Raw genomic sequence first — 19,231 nt, 5'->3', positions numbered from 1 at the left:
TATGGAGGATCATATTTTACACTCAGGTGCTATGTCGATTCAGATTATGCAGGTGATCCTGATAAGATAAAATCTACTACTGGTTATGTGTTTACACTTGCAGAGGGAGCAGTAAGCTGGGTTTCAAAACTGCAAAGAATTGTGGCGTTTTCTACAATAGAGGCAGAATACATGACAGCTACTCAAGCTTGCAAGGAGGCAATATGGATTAAAAGGTTATTGGAGGAGATCGGGCACAAACAAGAGAATGTTCATTTGTTTTGTGATAGTCAGAGTGCCTTACACATCGCAAGAAATCCAGCCTTTCATTTCAGACGAGAGATCTACTGAAGAAGCACTGTGATTGGAGGTAAAGCTTGCACCTTGATTCTGGCAGATATAGGCAATCAAATATCTAGTGCTCAGCCTCCAGGAGTTTTTGTTAATTATTTCTTCGTCTACCAATCCGCCAGATTAATGACTTTATAGTTTATACTATATCCCTCTATTAGCCATATTGGCATAATGGTAATCCCTTCAGTATATCTGCTCCACCTCTTTCAAGTACAAAGAAAGATCCTCAAACTAACGAGGAATCCCCATTCTTTGTTGTTTTATTGAAATTCTGGATATTGATCCTCAAACACTATAGAGAAAAAGCTCAATCAAAAGTAATTCTAAATTCATGGCAAATCGAGAGCCACTGATAATCTCGGATAAAGATGAGATGAGAAAATGGTCAAGATCCATGAGATCTCAAGGCAAATCCATTGGCTTAGTCCCAACAATGGGTTTCCTCCATCAAGGCCATCTTTCTCTAATTCAAGAATCCCACAAACACACACAGCTCACTGTTGTCTCAATCTACGTTAATCCTGGGCAATTCTCCCCAAATGAGGATCTGTCCACCTATCCTTCTGATTTCCTTGGTGATATCGGAAAATTGAAGTCTGTTCCTGGTGGTGTGGATGTTGTTTTCAATCCCAAGAATTTGTATGACTATGGAAAAAATGATGGTTTTGAGAACACGAATGGTCAAGAAAAGGAAAAAACTGTTTCTTGTGTGGAGAATAGTGGGATTGGGCATGAGACTTGGGTTAGGGTTGAGAATTTGGAGAAGGGTTTGTGTGGAAAAAGTAGGCCTATTTTCTTTAGAGGAGTTGCTACAATTGTTACTAAATTGTTTAATATAGTTGAGCCTGATGTTGCTGTATTTGGCAAGAAAGACTACCAGCAATGGAAGATCATCCAAAGGATGGTTAGTTTCATGTCTCTTTCTTTGGAACTACTTTAAGAATTTGTCATATAAAACTAAAGGTTATTTTTTCTTTTTCTTGTTTTAATGTTTAATATGTCATTTTATAAAGTTTACACTTGATTGGAATTGAGGATTTGTGTTTCAGGTCAGAGATTTAGATTTTGGAATCAAAGTGGTCGGTTCAGAGTTGATGCGAGATGAAGACGGCCTTGCAATGAGTTCGCGTAATGTGCATCTTTCCTTAGACCAGCGGGGGAAGGTTTCTTTCTTGATTTATCACCCTATGAATCCTATTAAATTCTCAAAGTGTAATATAAATTTGAGAAGAAATAATCAAATAGACAAGGTCTCAAATCGATGGTGCAAATTTCCTATTTCCTAGTCTTTGTTTGACTCAGAATTTTTGGTTTTCACAGGCATTATCGATAAGCAAGTCTCTGTATAAGGCTAAAGTTGCAGCAGAGAAGAAGGGACAAGTTGATTGCAAAGAACTGAAAGATTCTCTTATCCATGCGATACAAGAAGCTGGTGGAACAATCGATTATGCCGAGGTGAGCTACCATAGGGCATGTTGGACCAAGAACTTTGATTAGTCGGATACTTTAAAAACAACTACAAAAACCCAATGTATAATACGTTCAGAAATCGAAAATTAGGTTGGTAAAATTGGAACTTTTTAAAAGTTAGCAAGTTGGTATTTTGAAACTCTGTAAAAGTTGTCAAATGAAATCCACGATTGATCGATTGAAGCGATAACTACCCAGATAACCTATGCCCTCACCATGCTTATTTCGCATATGGTATAATACTATAATCTTGAAATGTTCTGATTTCTCTTTTTTGTTTTCTCATTGCTAAGTAGATTGTAGATCAAGAAAGTTTGGAAGATCTGAAAGAGATCAATAGACCTGCAGTGTGTTGTGTTGCCGCTTGGTTTGGAAACGTCAGACTAATTGACAACATGGAAATCAACGTTTAGCATATGTTCGGATATCGTTGATATCATTCACTAGTCATACATTGTCTTTCGACGAGATCAAATCTGGTTCTTGGAATACCCTCCAGCCACCGGTCCAGACAGACGACTTCTTGTTCTTGTTCGTTTACGAAATAATAGAACATGTCAAGTTTGAGTTTCTACTCGTGTTTTTTCACAAGTTAATAGACCACCTTCCTCGTGAAAGTCGATCGATTAATTTGACGTTCTTTGAGACAGTACTTATATGAGAATTTAGGCATGAGGCCTACCAAACATGAAAAGATCGTTGGGGTATCATCATCATAAGAACAGTTTTGTAATCAGACGAAATCACGAAACACAACACGTATATGCAAAGTTTCTTCACAACGACCATTCTAATAATGTATGAAGAGGGGTTCAAAAAGTACAATCTGTACAAGGCATAAGCATTGTTTCACAAGATACAAATTACAGTGTAAACAAAAATTATTCATGGGAAGCACAAGAATATCTGACTGATTGAGGTTAACATTAGTATTTGTCGATAACCAACCTGATCGAAATACAAATTAATGACATTTGAATCCACGACATACCGATAAAACTATGATAAGAATCAAAGCAATAATGATGGCAAGAACAATCAGCTTTATCTTCATATTCTGAAACCACATCTTCCTCCTCATCCTTGTTCCCTGAGTCCTAAAATCTTGGGCCTACGTAAAATTACAAATGCATGTGTATAGTTCAATGTCATGAAAAAAATATGCACATGAAGATTGAACAATGTAATTCGATCCCCAGGAATTGAAATAAAATTTGAATATCTAACCAATGGCCTGAAAGTTTCATAACCACCAAGTTCAACAAGTTCACGGAGGATCTACCAAGATTTATAGCATAAAAATGGAAAGATGTCCACTCCTAGTAATTTAGCTTCAGCAGAACTACTTTGACAAAATCGAGTTCAACACAGTTATGTTGATTCTTTCCCGTGAAATTAAAACCGAACCAATTCACTTAGAAACCATAGGCTAATTCAACAAAACCCAGATCATAGTCAAAGTCAAGTTACAGGTATTCCACTAAATATATGACTCCAAGAGGTCCACACAGCAAGCTATTAATACAACAAGGCATTCACAGACCTGAGAGCGAAGGTTTTCTGTTTTATCCACCAGAAGTTCGATTTTCTCTCCACGGTCAAGAACCTGCAGAGGCAATAAGCACAATACAAGTAACACTTTTATATCAGAAACAATAAATTCAGCGATAACATACAACCTTAAAACAGGAAATTGCTCATGAAAATATGAAAAAGAGAAACTTGACAAATGCTTTTACCTTTTCAATGTTCTCCATCATCACTCCTTTGACTTCTGAAACCTGAGCTTTCACCTTAGCAAGCTTGCTGACCTCCTCGGGATGATCTACACAATACTGCATTTGCTCCTTCAGTTTGGGCCTAAGTTTTAGTCATCATGTCAATAGAAGATGATTTGTCAATTTAATGGATTAATATAATAACATCCATCTGAATTAAGAATAAATGAAAAATGAAAAAGTGAGAGTAAACAGTAAGGTATTACCCAAACTCTCTATTTAGGCTGTTAGCTACAGCTGTAGCAGCCTTTCCTCCACTATACTTCTTAGTAAAATCCTCTTTTGTTCTTTCCAGGAATGCAATTGGAATTTGTCTTCCAGCAGATTCAACAGCCACAACACAATAAGCTGCCATTAAAGAACACCAACCATTAGTCCATTAAAACAAAATTATGAGAAAGAAGTATATAATTTGCATGATCACACATTCAACCTGAGAGTGAAGTAACTGGAAATGAAGTTAAAAGAATATGAAAGCAAAGGTTAGTTTCCACTGATTGGGTGCCAAAACCCATCAATTAGGAATTCCATGGTACCCCAAAAATCAATTCGAAGATGGTAAAACCATGTCAAAACAACAACTACAGCAAAACCAGTTACAAAATAAATAACAACCTCAATAATCTAAATGGTTCAAAAGAAGCACCAGTCCTGATCCCATCAAACATCAACTTTGTAACAAAATAGTATTCAAGCTGAAAAGATTTAAACATAGTCAATAAACTAAAACTTCGATGTGATGCTTTAAACACCAAAGATTAAGAAGATGTAAATACAAACACCCTGATTTGCTCATCCTCATCGAAACAACAAAAATTTCATCAAATGAAAGAAACACAGTATAGGGATCTGTAAAAACAATCAATTAAGAAAAAACAAGTAAAGTGGACTAAGATCTAATCTACTATCTCAAAAGGAAACTCTCAAGCAAGCAAAGCCATTCAAATAAGATCCGGATCCCAACGCTAAAGTAAACTCGTGACTAAAAACCATTACCATGTATCTCGCGAAATCGATAACCAAGCTAAACACGCAAGTACAAACTCTACCCAATTAAATAAAAAACACAAATAAACAATCGGATCAGACAAATAAACAAGACAAATCAAATAACAAGGGTAATAGAAGGATCGAAAAGGAGCATACTAAATCCATCCTCCACCAGGTAATTGAAGGTGTGGCCATCGCAGTTGTAGGTGAACTTATTGTTGGTAGCGGGGAGTTTCTGAAGGCACTGAGCTGCGATTCCGGTGAAATTGCCCGTGAACTCCGTATACTCCGCCAGAATCACCGTCCCACGAGCCACAAAGCTGTAGATCAACGATTGCTGCCCCATTTCTGTACCAAGCAATAATCTACCAATCTGCCAGCAAAATAGAGGGATTTTGGAGAGAGGAATTGTGGAGAAGAGAGGGTTTTCGAAGAGGAGACCTTTTACTTTACACGCTAAGGATTAGGAAAAGGCTTTTGCTGTGAGCCGTTGAAGACTGAAGCATTGCTGGTTTGCTACCACCAATGCCAACGACCACAACTGGTTTTTTCTTTTTCTTTTTTATTCATTACATTTTTTTGTCATTATTTAATTACATAATTTAGATCAATACACTAAAATTGACGGTTTAAATATAATTATTATAATTGATTCAATAAATAATATAAAATTAAAAATTTCAAACATCGATAAATACGACTAAAATTGATATTTTATATTATTATTATTATTATTCAATAATAATCAATTTTTTGTATTATTTGGACTCTTATAAGATTTAAAAAATTTGAGTGCACCGTTATTACCAGCTATAAAATTTTGTGAAATGACAAGTGTTTAGTCCTACAATAGGTATCACAGTCAATGTCACGTTTTCTATTCTCATTGATAGAAAAGAGTGCAACTATTGAGAGTGATTATTGAGGTGAAATAATTGTCTCTGTTACGAGAGCGATCGAATCGGACTGTTATAAAGATTAAAATATTTAAGTCGTATTGTTATTACCCATTATAATTTTTGGTAAAATGACAAATGTTCGATTTTACAACTATAATATAAGTAAAATTTTACTACAAAAATCTACAAACAGAATCAAGGTAAAAGTAAAAATAAGGGGCAAATTTCATTATTACTAAACATTTGTATGCTATTACAAAGACATGGTTATTCAGAAAATTCAAATCTTACGCTAGATCTAATGGTTCCATGTTCCCAATTTAGATATCACGATCCAAAATGAATTACGGAATTTGCATGATGTATAAGGGTAATACACTTATGTTAGGATTGAAGTATCTAGAATATTTATAAATTGAACCGAACCAAACTAAGTCGAAAACTAAAGCACATATTGGATCAAATTTCAACCAACTACGATTCGGAGTGATTTTTAAAATTAATCAAGTACCACGGTTCAATCATCATTTCTTTAGATAGAGATTTCATGAACCAAATTGATTATCTATACTTTTTATGTTAGTATAAGCTTGATAATCTATCTAAATCAAACCAACTTACCAAACCAAATCTAGAATATATGTTTGGCTTGGTTGGTTATATGCCTGAATTTGATTCACTCACTATAAATATAAAATAATAGAAATAAAAGTTTTGACCAACAAAATCTATACACATAAAAAAGGAAAAAAAAATTATAATTTTGAATCATTATTTTTGTCTAAAATCTTTTATATCATCGAATTATAATTTCAATATTTTTTGACGTGCACCTTGATAATATAAACAAAAATTTGTGTGAGACGGTCTCACAAGTCGTATTTTGTGAGACATATCTCTTATTTAGGTCATCCAGTAAAAAATATTTCTTTTTTATGCTAGGACTATTACTTTTTATTGTGAATATCGGTAGGGTTGACACGTCTCACAGATAAAAATTTTTGAGACTGTCTCACAAGAGACCTACTCGATAATATATTACTGCTACTCAAAATTGATTATATATTTTACCAAAATAACTAAATAAAAAAAATATTTGACAAAAAGTGTCATTTTTTTTAACATGAAAAAAAGCTACAATTTTCACTTGAGAAATAATAATTAATAATAATAATAATAAACAAATAAACAAAAAAATAATAATAAAGGAAGAGCGGTCTCATTTTTCCTCAAAGGGATTATCCGATACGAGGACACCAAAATTTTCAGACAAACCATTAAAGCCGCATCTAAATGCAGCTGCAGTTGTCCTAAAATTCGACTGCAAACTGAAAGCGAACCATTCTCTTGAGTCAGCGTCCTTTCTTTTCTCAATTCAAGAAGGGGAGGAAGAAGAAATGAGCGGCGGGGGAGTGCTAGCATCGTCCCAACAAGCCTATTCGATTTGTTCGAAACCTCGTACCCCGTTGATAACCCGCCAACAAAAAGCCGCCGCTTTCTGGCGTGAACATCCATTTTCATCCAATCTGAAGCTGGTTTCAATTGGGTCGCACAAGTTTCGAGGAATTAATCTTGGGTCAGTCGGGTGTAGGAGTACAGGTGATTCGGGTACCATTTCTATCTGTCAGCACATTTCAGCTTCTTATTGTTATATTTTTGTTGATCGAATTCGAATTTCCTTGTCGGTGTAGATAATCGTGTAAAAGTTTCGATCTTTATTGGTTAAATGTGGATTTGTATTTGGTGTTTTGCTAAAAGTATCTTAGGCAGTGTAGATTTGGGATGGGAATCGTGCTAAACTAATGAAAACTTGTTGAGTTGGATTTGAATCTAAAATTTAGTTTACTACAGTGTAGCGGCGGAGGGGAAGTAGCGCCACTCCCTCCTAATCTTTCATCTGGTTCCATTCTTCCTGTAAAATTTCTAGCTTTGCTGTTCAAAGTACTAAAGTTTGAAATTTTTGACATGCTAATAAAAATTGAGGCTCAAAGTTAATAAAAATTGGAATAGGGTTGAAATTGAAGTCCAATTTCCTAAAATATACTCTCTCAGTTTTATTCAATCAATCTTTGGCTTCTAGTTAGATATTTTCATGTTCAGGTACAAGTTTAATTAGCCAATTTAGAAATTTATGCCTAGTTACTACCGCCTTAGCCATTGTAAGTTGGGGAAACATATGCTTATTTGATTCTCAAGGTATCCATGTTAGGGAACAAATGCGTTTTTAAGTAAATTGTATCTACATAGGTTGGTTTGTTTTTACTGTTTAGGAATTTAGTTTCGGCCCTGCTGGCTTTAAGAAATTTTGTGTCCACGATCTGTTTCTACCTAACCAAGTTTCTCCTCATTGTTTAACCGGCTTTAGTTCCTTGTTGAAATGGGTTTTGCTTTCAACCTATTGGAAGAACTCAGTCAGCACTGCCTGGAGTGCATCGAGTTCTTACCGTGGAAATTATGTTATGTCTATACAGACTGAAGTATATTCACTATCTCTATAGTCTATTGCTAAGACCCTCCACCACTGAGTTTCTTAACCACTGCACTTGCTAGTTGTCTCTTCCTTTGAGACAACACATTGAAATTGCTGCTGAGATTGTTCTCGCGGCAATCCAGTTTCATGTTTTAGTTATAATGAATTTATTGTTATAGACTCATAATGTAAACTGAATAACTTAATTTTTATTTCGTTGTGTCCACATATTGCATATTCTAATGCTAAACCTACGTGGAATAGTAACTTATTTGATGCAACTCTGATTAGTGTATGATGCTCAATATCCGAGTTTATTAACTTTCAAGTTTAGTTGGGAGTAGATTTTGTGCATGAGCGTTAACCGTGTAAATGTAGGGTGGCAGAGCTGCTCAAGCAAGAGTTTATTTCTAGCATCTTCAAAATTCCTTCGACTTTCCATTTGCAAATCTGTTCGATTTGTGTTTTATAGAAGTATAACTATAGTCAGTCTAATTATCTCTGTCGAATGGTTTTATGTTGTCTGTTTCTTTTTCATGTTTCTTGAAAAAAATTCAAACCACTAGGTGAAGAAACACCTCTTCGGCTACTTGGATGAATAAAAAAAAAAGTTATTTTATTGACATAGAAGCATCAACAACACTGTCTCAAATGAATATCAAACGACCCTTTGCAGGTGAAAACGAGAGCAGAACAATCTTGGATGCATTTTTCTTGGGGAAAGCTCTGGCCGAGACACTCAACGAGCGCATAGAGTCATCAGTTGGAGAATTTCTCAGCATAGTTGGCAGGTTACAAGCTGAGCAGCAGAAGCAAATTCAGGAATTCCGGGTACATATTTTGATTTGTTGCATGGTCCTAAATAATTTGATCGAGGAGAGGAGAGTAACACTCTTTCAGCCTTCGAGGTGGAACCAGGTCACCAAACCGTTTGCACATGCTGATTGAAATAAATATATACTTGTTCAGAAATAAAAGAAAAATTATTGAATTTATAGCTTGAGAATTGGATTTGCTTCGACTGAATGGAAGTTCTTACATTTTTCTTGTGATTTCAAGCATCCTAGGTATGGAATGGCCTTAATAAAAAATAATGAGCGGTATATATTCTATGTTGATTCTGAAGTGTCGTGTCTAGATGTAGAGTTCGACTTTTAGTTCGGGGTTGAAATCGATCTTAAAAGTTTGAGCTCGTGGGAGATGACAGACAATGGTTTTGTACTTTGACACACATGCTGAACACGCCTTGCATGCATGTTAAATTGATTGCCCAATGAATATACGCCTATAATCAACAGCCAACATGTACACATGCAGGTTGGTCGAATATTAGCCCACAAATGTCACCCAAGATTAACTTAATAAAATATTACGAGAATTGTGCTCTAGAACTTGAAACATTGAAACCACTTTTCCCAAAAAAATCGAGCTCCTGAGATATGGCCTAAACAGAAATATAAAGTTTGTCACTGATGGATATAATCGAACACATTAATTTTGGACATCATTCCGAGTTTGTTTTGCTGTAAGCTTGATCAGCCCCTGTCTATGTTAAAAGATTATATTTTGAATTATTTCGGAACACTTATCAGTTATCCCCAGGAAGAAGTGCTGGAGAAAGCTAAACAAGCGAAAGAAAAAGCAACGCGTGAAGCCATGGAAACGCAAGATGTAACGGGAGTTAACGGTGGTGTAGCCAAAACAACATCCTCGTATACACCCAAGATCGATCCTACTTCGTAACCATCTAAAGAAGATCCTGTTTTAGGTATGCTCAAGGATGATTAAGTACAAGGGATATCGCGTATCAGTATAGCTAGGTACTCTGTTTCATCCTTGGATACTCAGTAAGACTAATATAGTCGAGATTTGAGATTGCCATGAATGTTGAGTTAAATTAATAGAAAATTTCTAAAAACAATTCATCTCTATGAGACTTATTGTTTATTTTCTCAAATTTGATGAGTTTTCGCGTAAGTACATAAATTTATTTGATAAATAATTAAGTCATAAATTATATCTTACATTAGGCTCATCAATCATAAGAAATAAACCAAATATTTGTAATTTTAATGTTTATTCTTGGATTTATTAGTTCGACATATCAATTTAATTGTCCAAATGTGTAGGCGCAAAATTTGTCTTGCACACAATTAAAACCCACGAGAGTAAATATTAATGAGATGTTACATTTATGACACTACCAGAAGAGTTCATTCATTAGTGTGGAAGAAAATAAATAGGTCTATTGTGAGATGGTCTCACGAATCTTTACATGTCAACTCTACTGATATTTACAATAAAAAGTAATATTTTTTCATAGATGGTCCAAATAAAATATTTATTTCACAGGATACGATCGTTTTATACAAGTTTTTGTCAAAGAAAATACAGACAAAACCAACTTTCTAGACTTGAATAAAAAACATACAGATAACAAATGAATGGCATAATGCAACGAAACTGAAACGGGTCGGATCAGTCTCGAATACGGAGCAAATGAATGGCATAATGCGCCACCACCCCCCTTTTAAAATACTTCGTGATATTTATTTTATAAAAACGTAATATAGTATTCACAATCTCAATACTTGCTCGTACATATCTCAACTTGGCACACGATACAAGCATACATCTTTAATTTTTGACAAAAAAATTTGTGCGACGATCTCATTGATCGTATTTTGTAAGATGAATCTCTTATTTGGGTCATCCATAAAAAAAGTATTACTTTTTATACTAAAAATATTACTTTTTATTGTGAATATCGGTAGGGTTGACCCGTCTCACAGATAAAGATTTGTGAGATCGTCTCACAAAAAACCTACTCTTAATTTTTTGTGTTACAAATCTAAATGTTATGATGAAATTAAAAATAAATTTTAATAATAATATTTATAGGGGTGATATGATCATTTAAAAATTTCAAATTATAGATAAAGATAGTTTTTTAAAATTAAAATATGTTACTTATAGATTACATACAAATTTATGAAACTAGGTTTCTATTATATTTTTATCAAAATTTTAATGGATATTTTATAATTTGAGAAAATGATATTTTTGGTTTATCAGAAAACGTACCATGACATGAAAATTAATTATTCTAAGCACTCGTAAATATATATTTATATAACTTCTTTTTACTTTTCCTAAAATAGCCACTTAAAAAAAATTCTTATTTTTAAAGAGATAAGATAGTTAATTATTTTTAAACTTATATTTTAAATAATTTATCAACTTTTACATTTATTTTAATCTTTATACAAAAAAAATTTAATTTGCACAAAATATTGTGTTTGAGTGCTACTATGTGACAAAAAACTTGTGTGAGACGGTCTCACAGGTCGTATTTTGTGAGACAGATCTCTTATTTGAATCATCCATGAAAAAGTATTAATTTTTATGTTAAGAGTATTACTTTTTATTGTGAATATCGGTAGAATTGACATGTCTCACAGATAAAGATTCGTGAGACCGTCTCACAAGAGATCTATTCCTACAGCCTACTATGTAATATAATACCTCTTCTTTCCCTAATTGAATCTTGAATTGCTACGAAATGACACAAATTTATATTGATTCGAAATATGAAAAAAAATTTCCAAAATTATTTCACCAAAACACAAAAATTAAAATCAAATATTTTATTTATATAAGCTATTTGTACAAACCCATACAAGTTGAATTCACATTCTCAACCGAGACTCCGAGACTAAAATCAATAACAATTGAGAACATTACAAATCGATTTTGACAAAAAGTCAATAACCAATTATACATTTTTGAATAGGTATTTTGTGATACGATCTTACAAATCTTTATCTGTGAGAATGATAACCCTACCGATATTCAGAATAAAAAGTAATACTCTTAGCATAAAAAATAATATTTTTTCATGGATGACCCAAATAAGAAATCCGTCTTACAATATACCATCCGTGAGACCGTCTCACACGAGTTTTTGCCTACATTTTTTTGGTCTGTGTATAAAGATTCTCCCTCAATTATTTTATGAAACTTATTTCTCTTTTGTGTGAATGAGCTCTCTTCAAATTATGTATTTTTTAAACTTGAATATTGAAGAGTTACAAACTTGATTTGGTGCGGAGAATTTATCTTTGAAAATATGTCTCTTTTTTTATTCCTCACACCGTAATCGTTCTCGTTCTAGTTGATTTTCTTCGTATAGACTGTCTGTGATTTAATCTACACCATTCTCTCTTGATTTGATCTTCAAAGTCTGTAGTCTTCAGGGGGCGGGGCAAGCCATTCCTCCAGGGCCGTGCTTATTAAGAGGCGAATGAGTCCAATGACTCAGGCCCATCTCGTTTTTGGGGCCCAAAATTTTTTTTAAAAATTATTATATATAATACTAGTTACTAGATAGCCCAAAACCAAGTATTTATTAAATGGAACTTACTTAGCATGTTATCAATTTATTCCTCAATCTTCCCCAATATTCATCTGCAGATAAGCCCTAATCGACTCCAGTCGTTGCGTCGTCTCTAGGTTTGATTGAAAGACTCGTGAGGAGCTGTAAGTCTATTTCTCGTATTTGCTTTGTTCGGGCTTCTAATTTTTTATTGTAGTTTTTTACTTTCTTCGGGGCTTTATGTGGTATCTATAATCTACGCTTTTGACTGAAATTTGGTGGATGTAATGCTTATCCGGCTTTCAATGTGTAGTGTATTTTCTGTTTTATACAGACTTGATTATTATTTTTAGCTCTAAAACTGTTAGGCGAGTTATTTTTTAGTGATCATTTTGGACATGTTTGATATTTTTATTCATTTAGTTTTTTATATTGTCTTTAACGTATTGATTTAATTTGAAAAATTTCTTTGGAACTAAAAAAAATATGAATATACATTATGATTCAGATGCCTGTTTTTAAAGTTAGACTCAGACCCAAATATTACTAGGATCGGCCCTGCATTCCTCTGCCATCTCCATCCGATTCCATTGAAATAAACGTATTATTAAAACATGAAGTGGTTATATTTATGCCGCCAAGAATGATGTGGACAAGGATATAACCATAGGAAAAAGTGTCATGAACTGATCAATTAAGCAAGGTTGGTGGGCATGTGTGTCACGAGACCGATGAAGGCGGGGAGTTGTTGCTGATGCTAAAGCATAGTACGGACGGACAAAGTGTGGCTCTAGACGAAGTTTTTAGGCGAAAGAAATATGAATAAATTACTTAAAAATCTCAAAATTAAGCGTACTTGACTTGAACAATTTTGAGATAGGTGATCGATCTCTTATGAAATTTTTTCAGAGAGCGTGTCAATGAGGACATAATTAGCATGCTTGAAACCTGGAACGGCTTGTGAGGACCTCACCTGCTCATAGCAGCCTCGATCAATATGGTGTGATACAGTGACAAAATCAATATTATAAACGATTGATCCTACCAACAAATCACGACTTTGACTTACGAAGATGATTTGCAGATATTTGTCTTATCTTTATAACACAAATTTATTCGTCTTGTTTTGATAACTGTCCTGAGATATATGACTAAAATACCATAACTGCTCGATCATAGTAACTTCTTGTTCTTTTTTGCATCAGCTGTAATTTGCAGACGATTTTTCTCCTTGATAAAATCGGAATCTGAGTCTATTGTTGGGATATGATATTTAGCATTTTGAGTTGGTTGTTCAACCAATTTGCTGGCTTGGTAATTGGGTAGTCGAACGATGAGATAAGCTCAAAACAATATATTGCGCCTGATTCTCTTAAGCTGATTGAATTCTCCATCCAATCAGCTGAGCTGATATGATTTCTAAAACATAAACTGGTATGTTTTGTTTAGAATATTTAACACTTGACTTGGCAAATCATCAAGCTCGAAATCATAGATACACACTTGATGAAACATGTTAGTAACATAATAACAAGTTTTGTTATTATTAAATCAAGATTGCTCATGTTACCATAACTCAACAAATTTTTTTTTTTTTGAGAATTCCTCTTAATTAATTTTTTGTAACTCATCTGGTGAAGAATTAATGTAGGTCTTTAATTAGGCAAAAACTTGTGTGAGACGGTCTTACAGGTCGTATTTTGTGAGATAAATATCTTATTTTGGTGATCAATAAAAAAATATTACTTTTTATGCTAAGAGTATTATTTTTTATTGTAAATATCGGTAGGGTTGACCCGTCTCACAGCTAGATTCGTAAGACCGTCTCACAAAAGACCTACTCGATCTTTTAATTAATTTGGACTAGCAATGGGTCAATGGTGGGAAACATTAGAAAGTGGCATGCAATAACTTGGTACATACTTTGTAAAAAGGTCTATAAATAACGCATAGTGCTTTTTCAGAAGATAGTTGTGCCCTACCAGCTTTGCAGGACAATATCTTTTGCATATATTAATAATGACAAATATACAATTAATATAACCAAAGTGATATTATTTTCAACATTTTCTCATGTAAATGGTTCTATTTTGTGTCTTGTTCTTTTAAATAGTCAAATTCAATCTTAATTAGTACAATAACTTGAATTTTTATTATTTTTAGTCATTTTTCTTGATGTTCTTCCTGAGCATTTGAGTAAAATTTTTGACTTCATAACGCCAAGAGTTGTCTTGCTGCCACTGATTCACGTAAACATTCAGGTGATTGTGAAAGCGCGAAAAAAAAAATAAAGGAAAGAAAAGAAAAGTTCGCACTAAAAATAAAATTTTGGCTATTTAAAAAAAAATAATTAACTTGTAAACTGATATTGTACTACTTTAAGAGTAAATTTTAAAGATAAAAAGAAGAACTGTATGGATTATCAAATGGAGTGAAAATAATATCCACCATATGAAAACCTAGTATCTGAAAATAGGTATGAAAAATCGAAATAAAATATTAATCAGACATCTAATTTTGTGTTTTAAAAAAATCTAACTGAAAGGATTTTGAGACAACAAGACCAAAGTGGACCAGCGTTGCCATGATTAGGTTATCCATTAAAATGTCTTACAACATATTAACTAGCAAATAGAGTTACGTTGATAGGAAATTGTTAAATGAATATTATAAATTATTTATATTTTTTACTGATATATATATATATATATATATATATATACACACACACACACACACATAATTATCATATTTTTAAATTATTTTCATTGTAAAATCCAAATTTAGATAATTATTAATATAATTAACTTAAAATAAATGGATAATATAATTGCGAGATTATGTCTAAATAAGTTATGGAGAGGGAAAGAGAGAATTTAGAAATAAATTATGTCAATTTTTTTGGATGAATTAAACAATCTAAATAATTTATTATCGTAGACTTTTGTGATAATTGTTTTTTTTTTTTTATGAAAAAGTGAGGGAGTCATTTATGAAAAAATTTATGAGAGGATCTTATAAGTTAATTTTGTGACAGTCTTAATAAGTTAATTTAATGAGTTAATTTTGTGAGACAGATCTCTAAACCGATCCGATTCATGAAAAATATTATTTTTATATTAAAAATATTAATTTATGATTTAAGTAATAATCGATTTGACCTATGTTGGGGTTGATTTAGAGTGTAGAGGGGGCGAATAAACTCTTTAAAAAATTCTTTAAATTTTAAAATGTTATTAATAATTTTTAAGTTATTAAGAATTATTTGTGATTGACTAACTTTACTGGACCACTTTAAAATAGTACGAAAATAGTTCGGTTTGACTAGTGATAAATAAACGGTTAAGAGTTTAACAAAAAACGATCGGAAAACTTGAATGTGCAAAAATGTAAAGTATGTAAGTAAATGACACAAGGTTTTTATGGATGTTCGGAGATAAAACTTCTATTTCACTAATTCTTCCACTTAGGAAGATTTCTACTAAAATATTATGGCTTCACAACGTCTTGTAACAGTCCGCTTTAATTATGACTATTAGCATTGCCTAAATTGAAATCTTAGTAATCACTTTACAAGATCTTGATGTTTAAGAACCATCAGTTCTCTAGACAATACAACAAATAACAACAACCCCAACATTCAGTTTTATAACGATTTGACTTGATTGAGGTAGCGCGGGTTGATCCTTGAATATCTGAAGCAATTTGGTAACCTTGTGCTTTGGTTGAGCAGTTTGAAAATGTAGAAAATTAAGTGTGCTTCAAACCGTTCGTAAGAGTTTTTAAGCTGTTAAGAACTATTCTTGAATGACTTACTTTACTAGACCACTTTAAAATAGAGTGAGTACGGAAACGGTCAAGTTTGACTAGTGATAAATAAACGGCTAGCAGTTTAACAAGAAACGATCGGAAAACTTGAATGTGAAAAAAATGTAAAGTATATAAGTAAATGACTAAGGATGGCAATGGGACGGGGCGGGGCGGGTTTGCCATCCCCATCCCCGTCCCCGAATTCTATCCCCACCCCCATACCTGCCATGATCCCTGCTTTGTCGGGTTCGAGGAATCCCCAAACTCGAAACTTCGGGGATCAACTTCTCGTCACCGTTTCAAAAATATTAATATGGTAAGACGATAACAAATTCGAAAATTTTCTCAAACTAAAACTTATTATTATATATTATTATTAGTGATAATATTAATATTAATATCAATATCAATAATAATAATAATATTATTATTAATATTTTATTAATACTATTATTTTATTATTGATATTATTTTCTGAGCAGCTTCGGGGATATGGATAATAATCTCATACCCGCCCAGAACTACATCGAGGATTTAAAAAAATCCCCAAACCCGAAAAAATTGGGGATCCCCATCCCCGTTTCGGGTTTTCCCCGCGGGGTTCCAAACCCACGGGGAAAGTTGTCATCCCTATAAATGACTCAAGGTTTTTATGAATGTTAAGAGATAAAACTCATATTTCACCCCCTCTTCAACTTAGGAATGTTTCTACTAAAATATTATGGCTTTACAATGTTTTGTAACATTTCGCTTCAATTTGGCCTAATAACACTGCCTAAAGTGAAATCTTAATGATCACTTTAAAAGATATGTATGTTTAAGAACACTCGGTGCTCCAGACAACACAACAAACAACAATGAGCCAACAGTCAGTTTTATAACGAATTGACTTGGTTGAGGTAGCGCAGGTTGATCCTTGAAGATATGAAGTAATATGGTAACATTTTGCTTTGGTTGAGTAGTCTGAAAATGTAGAAAGTTAAATATGCTCAAACGATCTAAACATATGAAAATTGTAGGATTTTTAGTTCAGCGGCTGTGAATACCTTATCGCTCAGGGTATTTTTGGCAGTCTTCACTTTGAATGTCCTGCATATTTATCTAGTTGAAAAGTTCCAACGGTCGGATTTGCTTTTCAACGATCATTTGTACCATTTTCCGACAATATAGACAAGTCCTTTTCCATCGCGAATGTTTCATTAAGTGATCTTTAATGTTCTTTTTACTTTTGCGACTTCAAGTCCATGATTTTCGAACGGTTTGACTTGTAATATCCTCTTTAAAATGCTCAAAATTGTCTATTTGTCGTGTTGTTGGAATGTAACGGTTTGAGCCCTTACTGCATTGAATTTTCGGACCTGTCAATTTTTTCATATGATCTTTTGTAGTTGAAGTTCAATAAATACAACTGTTTGACTTCTTGACCTAACGACTTGAATTCCTGAACTGTTTCAAACGCCTGAATTTATAAAAATTTTAGATTTTTCTAATTAAATTTCAATTTTTTTTTTAAAAAAAGAGTACCTGTTCAAAAATCGACTGGACATACACGTAATACATACGCATGAAGCTAGTGTGTGTGTGTGTATATGTGTGTGTAACACGAAGTATATTTTTTGGTGGGGTCATATGGATTTGGTCATGGGGGAGGACAATGCAAGACCTTAGTTTGAACATTTGTTTTTGGTAGTGAGGAGAGAATACGATGCTTAATTTGCTTTATGTCCGCTTTTTTTAACCCAATTATTTATATACTTTATGCAACAAGTTTAATATTGCCGCACTCTTTCAAACTTTTACCTGGAAATTACTCAAAGAAATCTTGGTCAAATATGGAAATATATAATAACCTTTAATGATGCTTAATTGTACCTTGAGTTGCAAGAGAGAGCGTATACCACGGGAGGGGTCTTATTTATTTTAGTAGATATCTTGTGAGACAGTCTCACGAATCTTTATCTGTGAGACGGATCTCTTATTTGGGTCATCCATGAAAAAATATTACTTTTTATGCTAAAATTATTACTTTTTATTGTGAATATAGATAGGGTTGACCCGTCTCACAAAATACGACCCGTGAGACCGTCTCACACAAATTTTTGCCTATTAATTTTTATATATAATGATAATTCGAGATTTTGAAATATAAAGTGGACTTAAATGTTATATGTATATTATTCTTAATATTAATACAAGTTATCGATAAAAGATATTATATAAATACACATATTTATATATATATATATATATATATATATATATAAAATCTTATGGACATTTACTATGGATATTTAAGCGACTGAGGTGACGTCTAACTAGTATTATATATAGAAGGCTAGGCACATCATTATATATGTACCTCTATATATACAATGTTTTCTAGATTCTCAACAAATGCGTTGTGGAATTTCTTCAAAACCTGAGCATCTCCATAACACCTCCTTTTTCGAAGATTCTTCTCCATTAATCTTTTCTCTTTCTCTGCCCCTGATTTCCTCTCATGAAATTAGGGTCGTATTTGGTTGATGGATATTGATTTTTTTCTTGGCTTTTTTGGGGGTATTGAGGTTTCTGTTCACAAATTGCATGGAAACAACTTTGAATATCAACTCATCTTCATCTCCATCTCCTGTTCTTGAAATCCCCATAAAATCCCATCATTTGCTAGTCTTCCTTTTCAGCCTTCTCTTCATGTTTCTTGCTCTTGTGAGCTCATCCGGTGAGCATTCTTCGAAACCCTCATCGGTTATAGCTTCGCGTCTCCCTAATTCCGAACCCCTTCTCTTAGATTCTTCTGCAGAAAAGAATTTCCCAAGAACTGCGGATTTTCACCCTGGAAAAAGTGGAAAATCCTATGCATATCATAAATCGAAAGTTAAAGAGTTCGAGTCAGGTGATCATGAAGTTCCGAGTGGACCAAACCCTATTTCAAACAGGTAAATTATTGTGTTTGATAGATCGTCCCCGATGTAAAGCAAAAGATCAAGGAAGATTAAATTAGCTAAAACAATTGTAGTATGTAACGATGCGCGTAAACTGTGCTTTGTCGACATATATATGTCTTGTTAAGCCCCATGAATTAATACAATATGTGTTGCGAGAAGTT

The 19,231-nt window shown here is 33.2% G+C and overlaps 3 protein-coding genes across 3 annotated transcripts; 2 read left to right on the top strand and 1 right to left on the bottom strand.

The window, feature by feature from the left end:
- The first annotated feature begins 296 nt into the window (after positions 1–296).
- Positions 297–2,377, top strand: LOC142555249 (pantoate--beta-alanine ligase). The gene is made up of 4 exons (XM_075666025.1): positions 297–1,237; positions 1,383–1,496; positions 1,654–1,788; positions 2,100–2,377. The coding sequence occupies exons 1-4, from the start codon at positions 665–667 to the stop codon at positions 2,214–2,216; spliced, it is 939 nt and encodes a 312-aa protein (XP_075522140.1). The 5' UTR covers positions 297–664; the 3' UTR covers positions 2,217–2,377.
- A 237-nt stretch (positions 2,378–2,614) lies between these two features.
- LOC142555251 (vesicle-associated membrane protein 721-like) lies at positions 2,615–5,116 on the bottom strand. Its single transcript, XM_075666026.1, has 5 exons — positions 4,728–5,116; positions 3,788–3,929; positions 3,543–3,663; positions 3,347–3,409; positions 2,615–2,914 (listed from the first exon to the last, which is right to left on the bottom strand). The coding sequence occupies exons 1-5, from the start codon at positions 4,915–4,917 to the stop codon at positions 2,768–2,770; spliced, it is 663 nt and encodes a 220-aa protein (XP_075522141.1). The 5' UTR covers positions 4,918–5,116; the 3' UTR covers positions 2,615–2,767.
- Positions 5,117–6,688: 1,572 nt separating this feature from the next.
- LOC142555248 (uncharacterized) lies at positions 6,689–9,871 on the top strand. Its single transcript, XM_075666024.1, has 3 exons — positions 6,689–7,069; positions 8,617–8,771; positions 9,543–9,871. The coding sequence occupies exons 1-3, from the start codon at positions 6,868–6,870 to the stop codon at positions 9,681–9,683; spliced, it is 498 nt and encodes a 165-aa protein (XP_075522139.1). The 5' UTR covers positions 6,689–6,867; the 3' UTR covers positions 9,684–9,871.
- The last annotated feature ends 9,360 nt before the right edge of the window (positions 9,872–19,231 follow it).

Source organism: Primulina tabacum, chromosome 9 (genome assembly GCF_025594145.1).
Source record: "Primulina tabacum isolate GXHZ01 chromosome 9, ASM2559414v2, whole genome shotgun sequence".
In the NCBI taxonomy this organism is placed as follows: Eukaryota; Viridiplantae; Streptophyta; class Magnoliopsida; order Lamiales; family Gesneriaceae; genus Primulina; species Primulina tabacum.
Note: the sequence above shows the minus strand (reverse complement) of the source record. Positions and strands in the feature narration are given on the sequence as shown.

What these genes read in the sequence shown, in the direction of transcription:
- LOC142555248 (XM_075666024.1), top strand. Translation starts at nt 6,868, where the DNA reads ATGAGCGGCGGGGGAGTGCTAGCATCGTCCCAACAAGCCTATTCGATT. An exon ending in AGTCGGGTGTAGGAGTACAG is followed by an intron (nt 7,070 to 8,616) that starts GTGATTCGGGTA and finishes GACCCTTTGCAG; the next exon opens with GTGAAAACGAGAGCAGAACA. An exon ending in AGCAAATTCAGGAATTCCGG is followed by an intron (nt 8,772 to 9,542) that starts GTACATATTTTG and finishes AGTTATCCCCAG; the next exon opens with GAAGAAGTGCTGGAGAAAGC.
- LOC142555251 (XM_075666026.1), bottom strand. Translation starts at nt 4,917, where the DNA reads ATGGGGCAGCAATCGTTGATCTACAGCTTTGTGGCTCGTGGGACGGTG. An exon ending in AGCCTAAATAGAGAGTTTGG is followed by an intron (nt 3,664 to 3,787) that starts GTAATACCTTAC and finishes ACTAAAACTTAG; the next exon opens with GCCCAAACTGAAGGAGCAAA. An exon ending in CAGAAAACCTTCGCTCTCAG is followed by an intron (nt 2,915 to 3,346) that starts GTCTGTGAATGC and finishes AATTTTACGTAG; the next exon opens with GCCCAAGATTTTAGGACTCA.
- LOC142555249 (XM_075666025.1), top strand. Translation starts at nt 665, where the DNA reads ATGGCAAATCGAGAGCCACTGATAATCTCGGATAAAGATGAGATGAGA. An exon ending in GGAAGATCATCCAAAGGATG is followed by an intron (nt 1,238 to 1,382) that starts GTTAGTTTCATG and finishes TTTGTGTTTCAG; the next exon opens with GTCAGAGATTTAGATTTTGG. An exon ending in GAACAATCGATTATGCCGAG is followed by an intron (nt 1,789 to 2,099) that starts GTGAGCTACCAT and finishes ATTGCTAAGTAG; the next exon opens with ATTGTAGATCAAGAAAGTTT.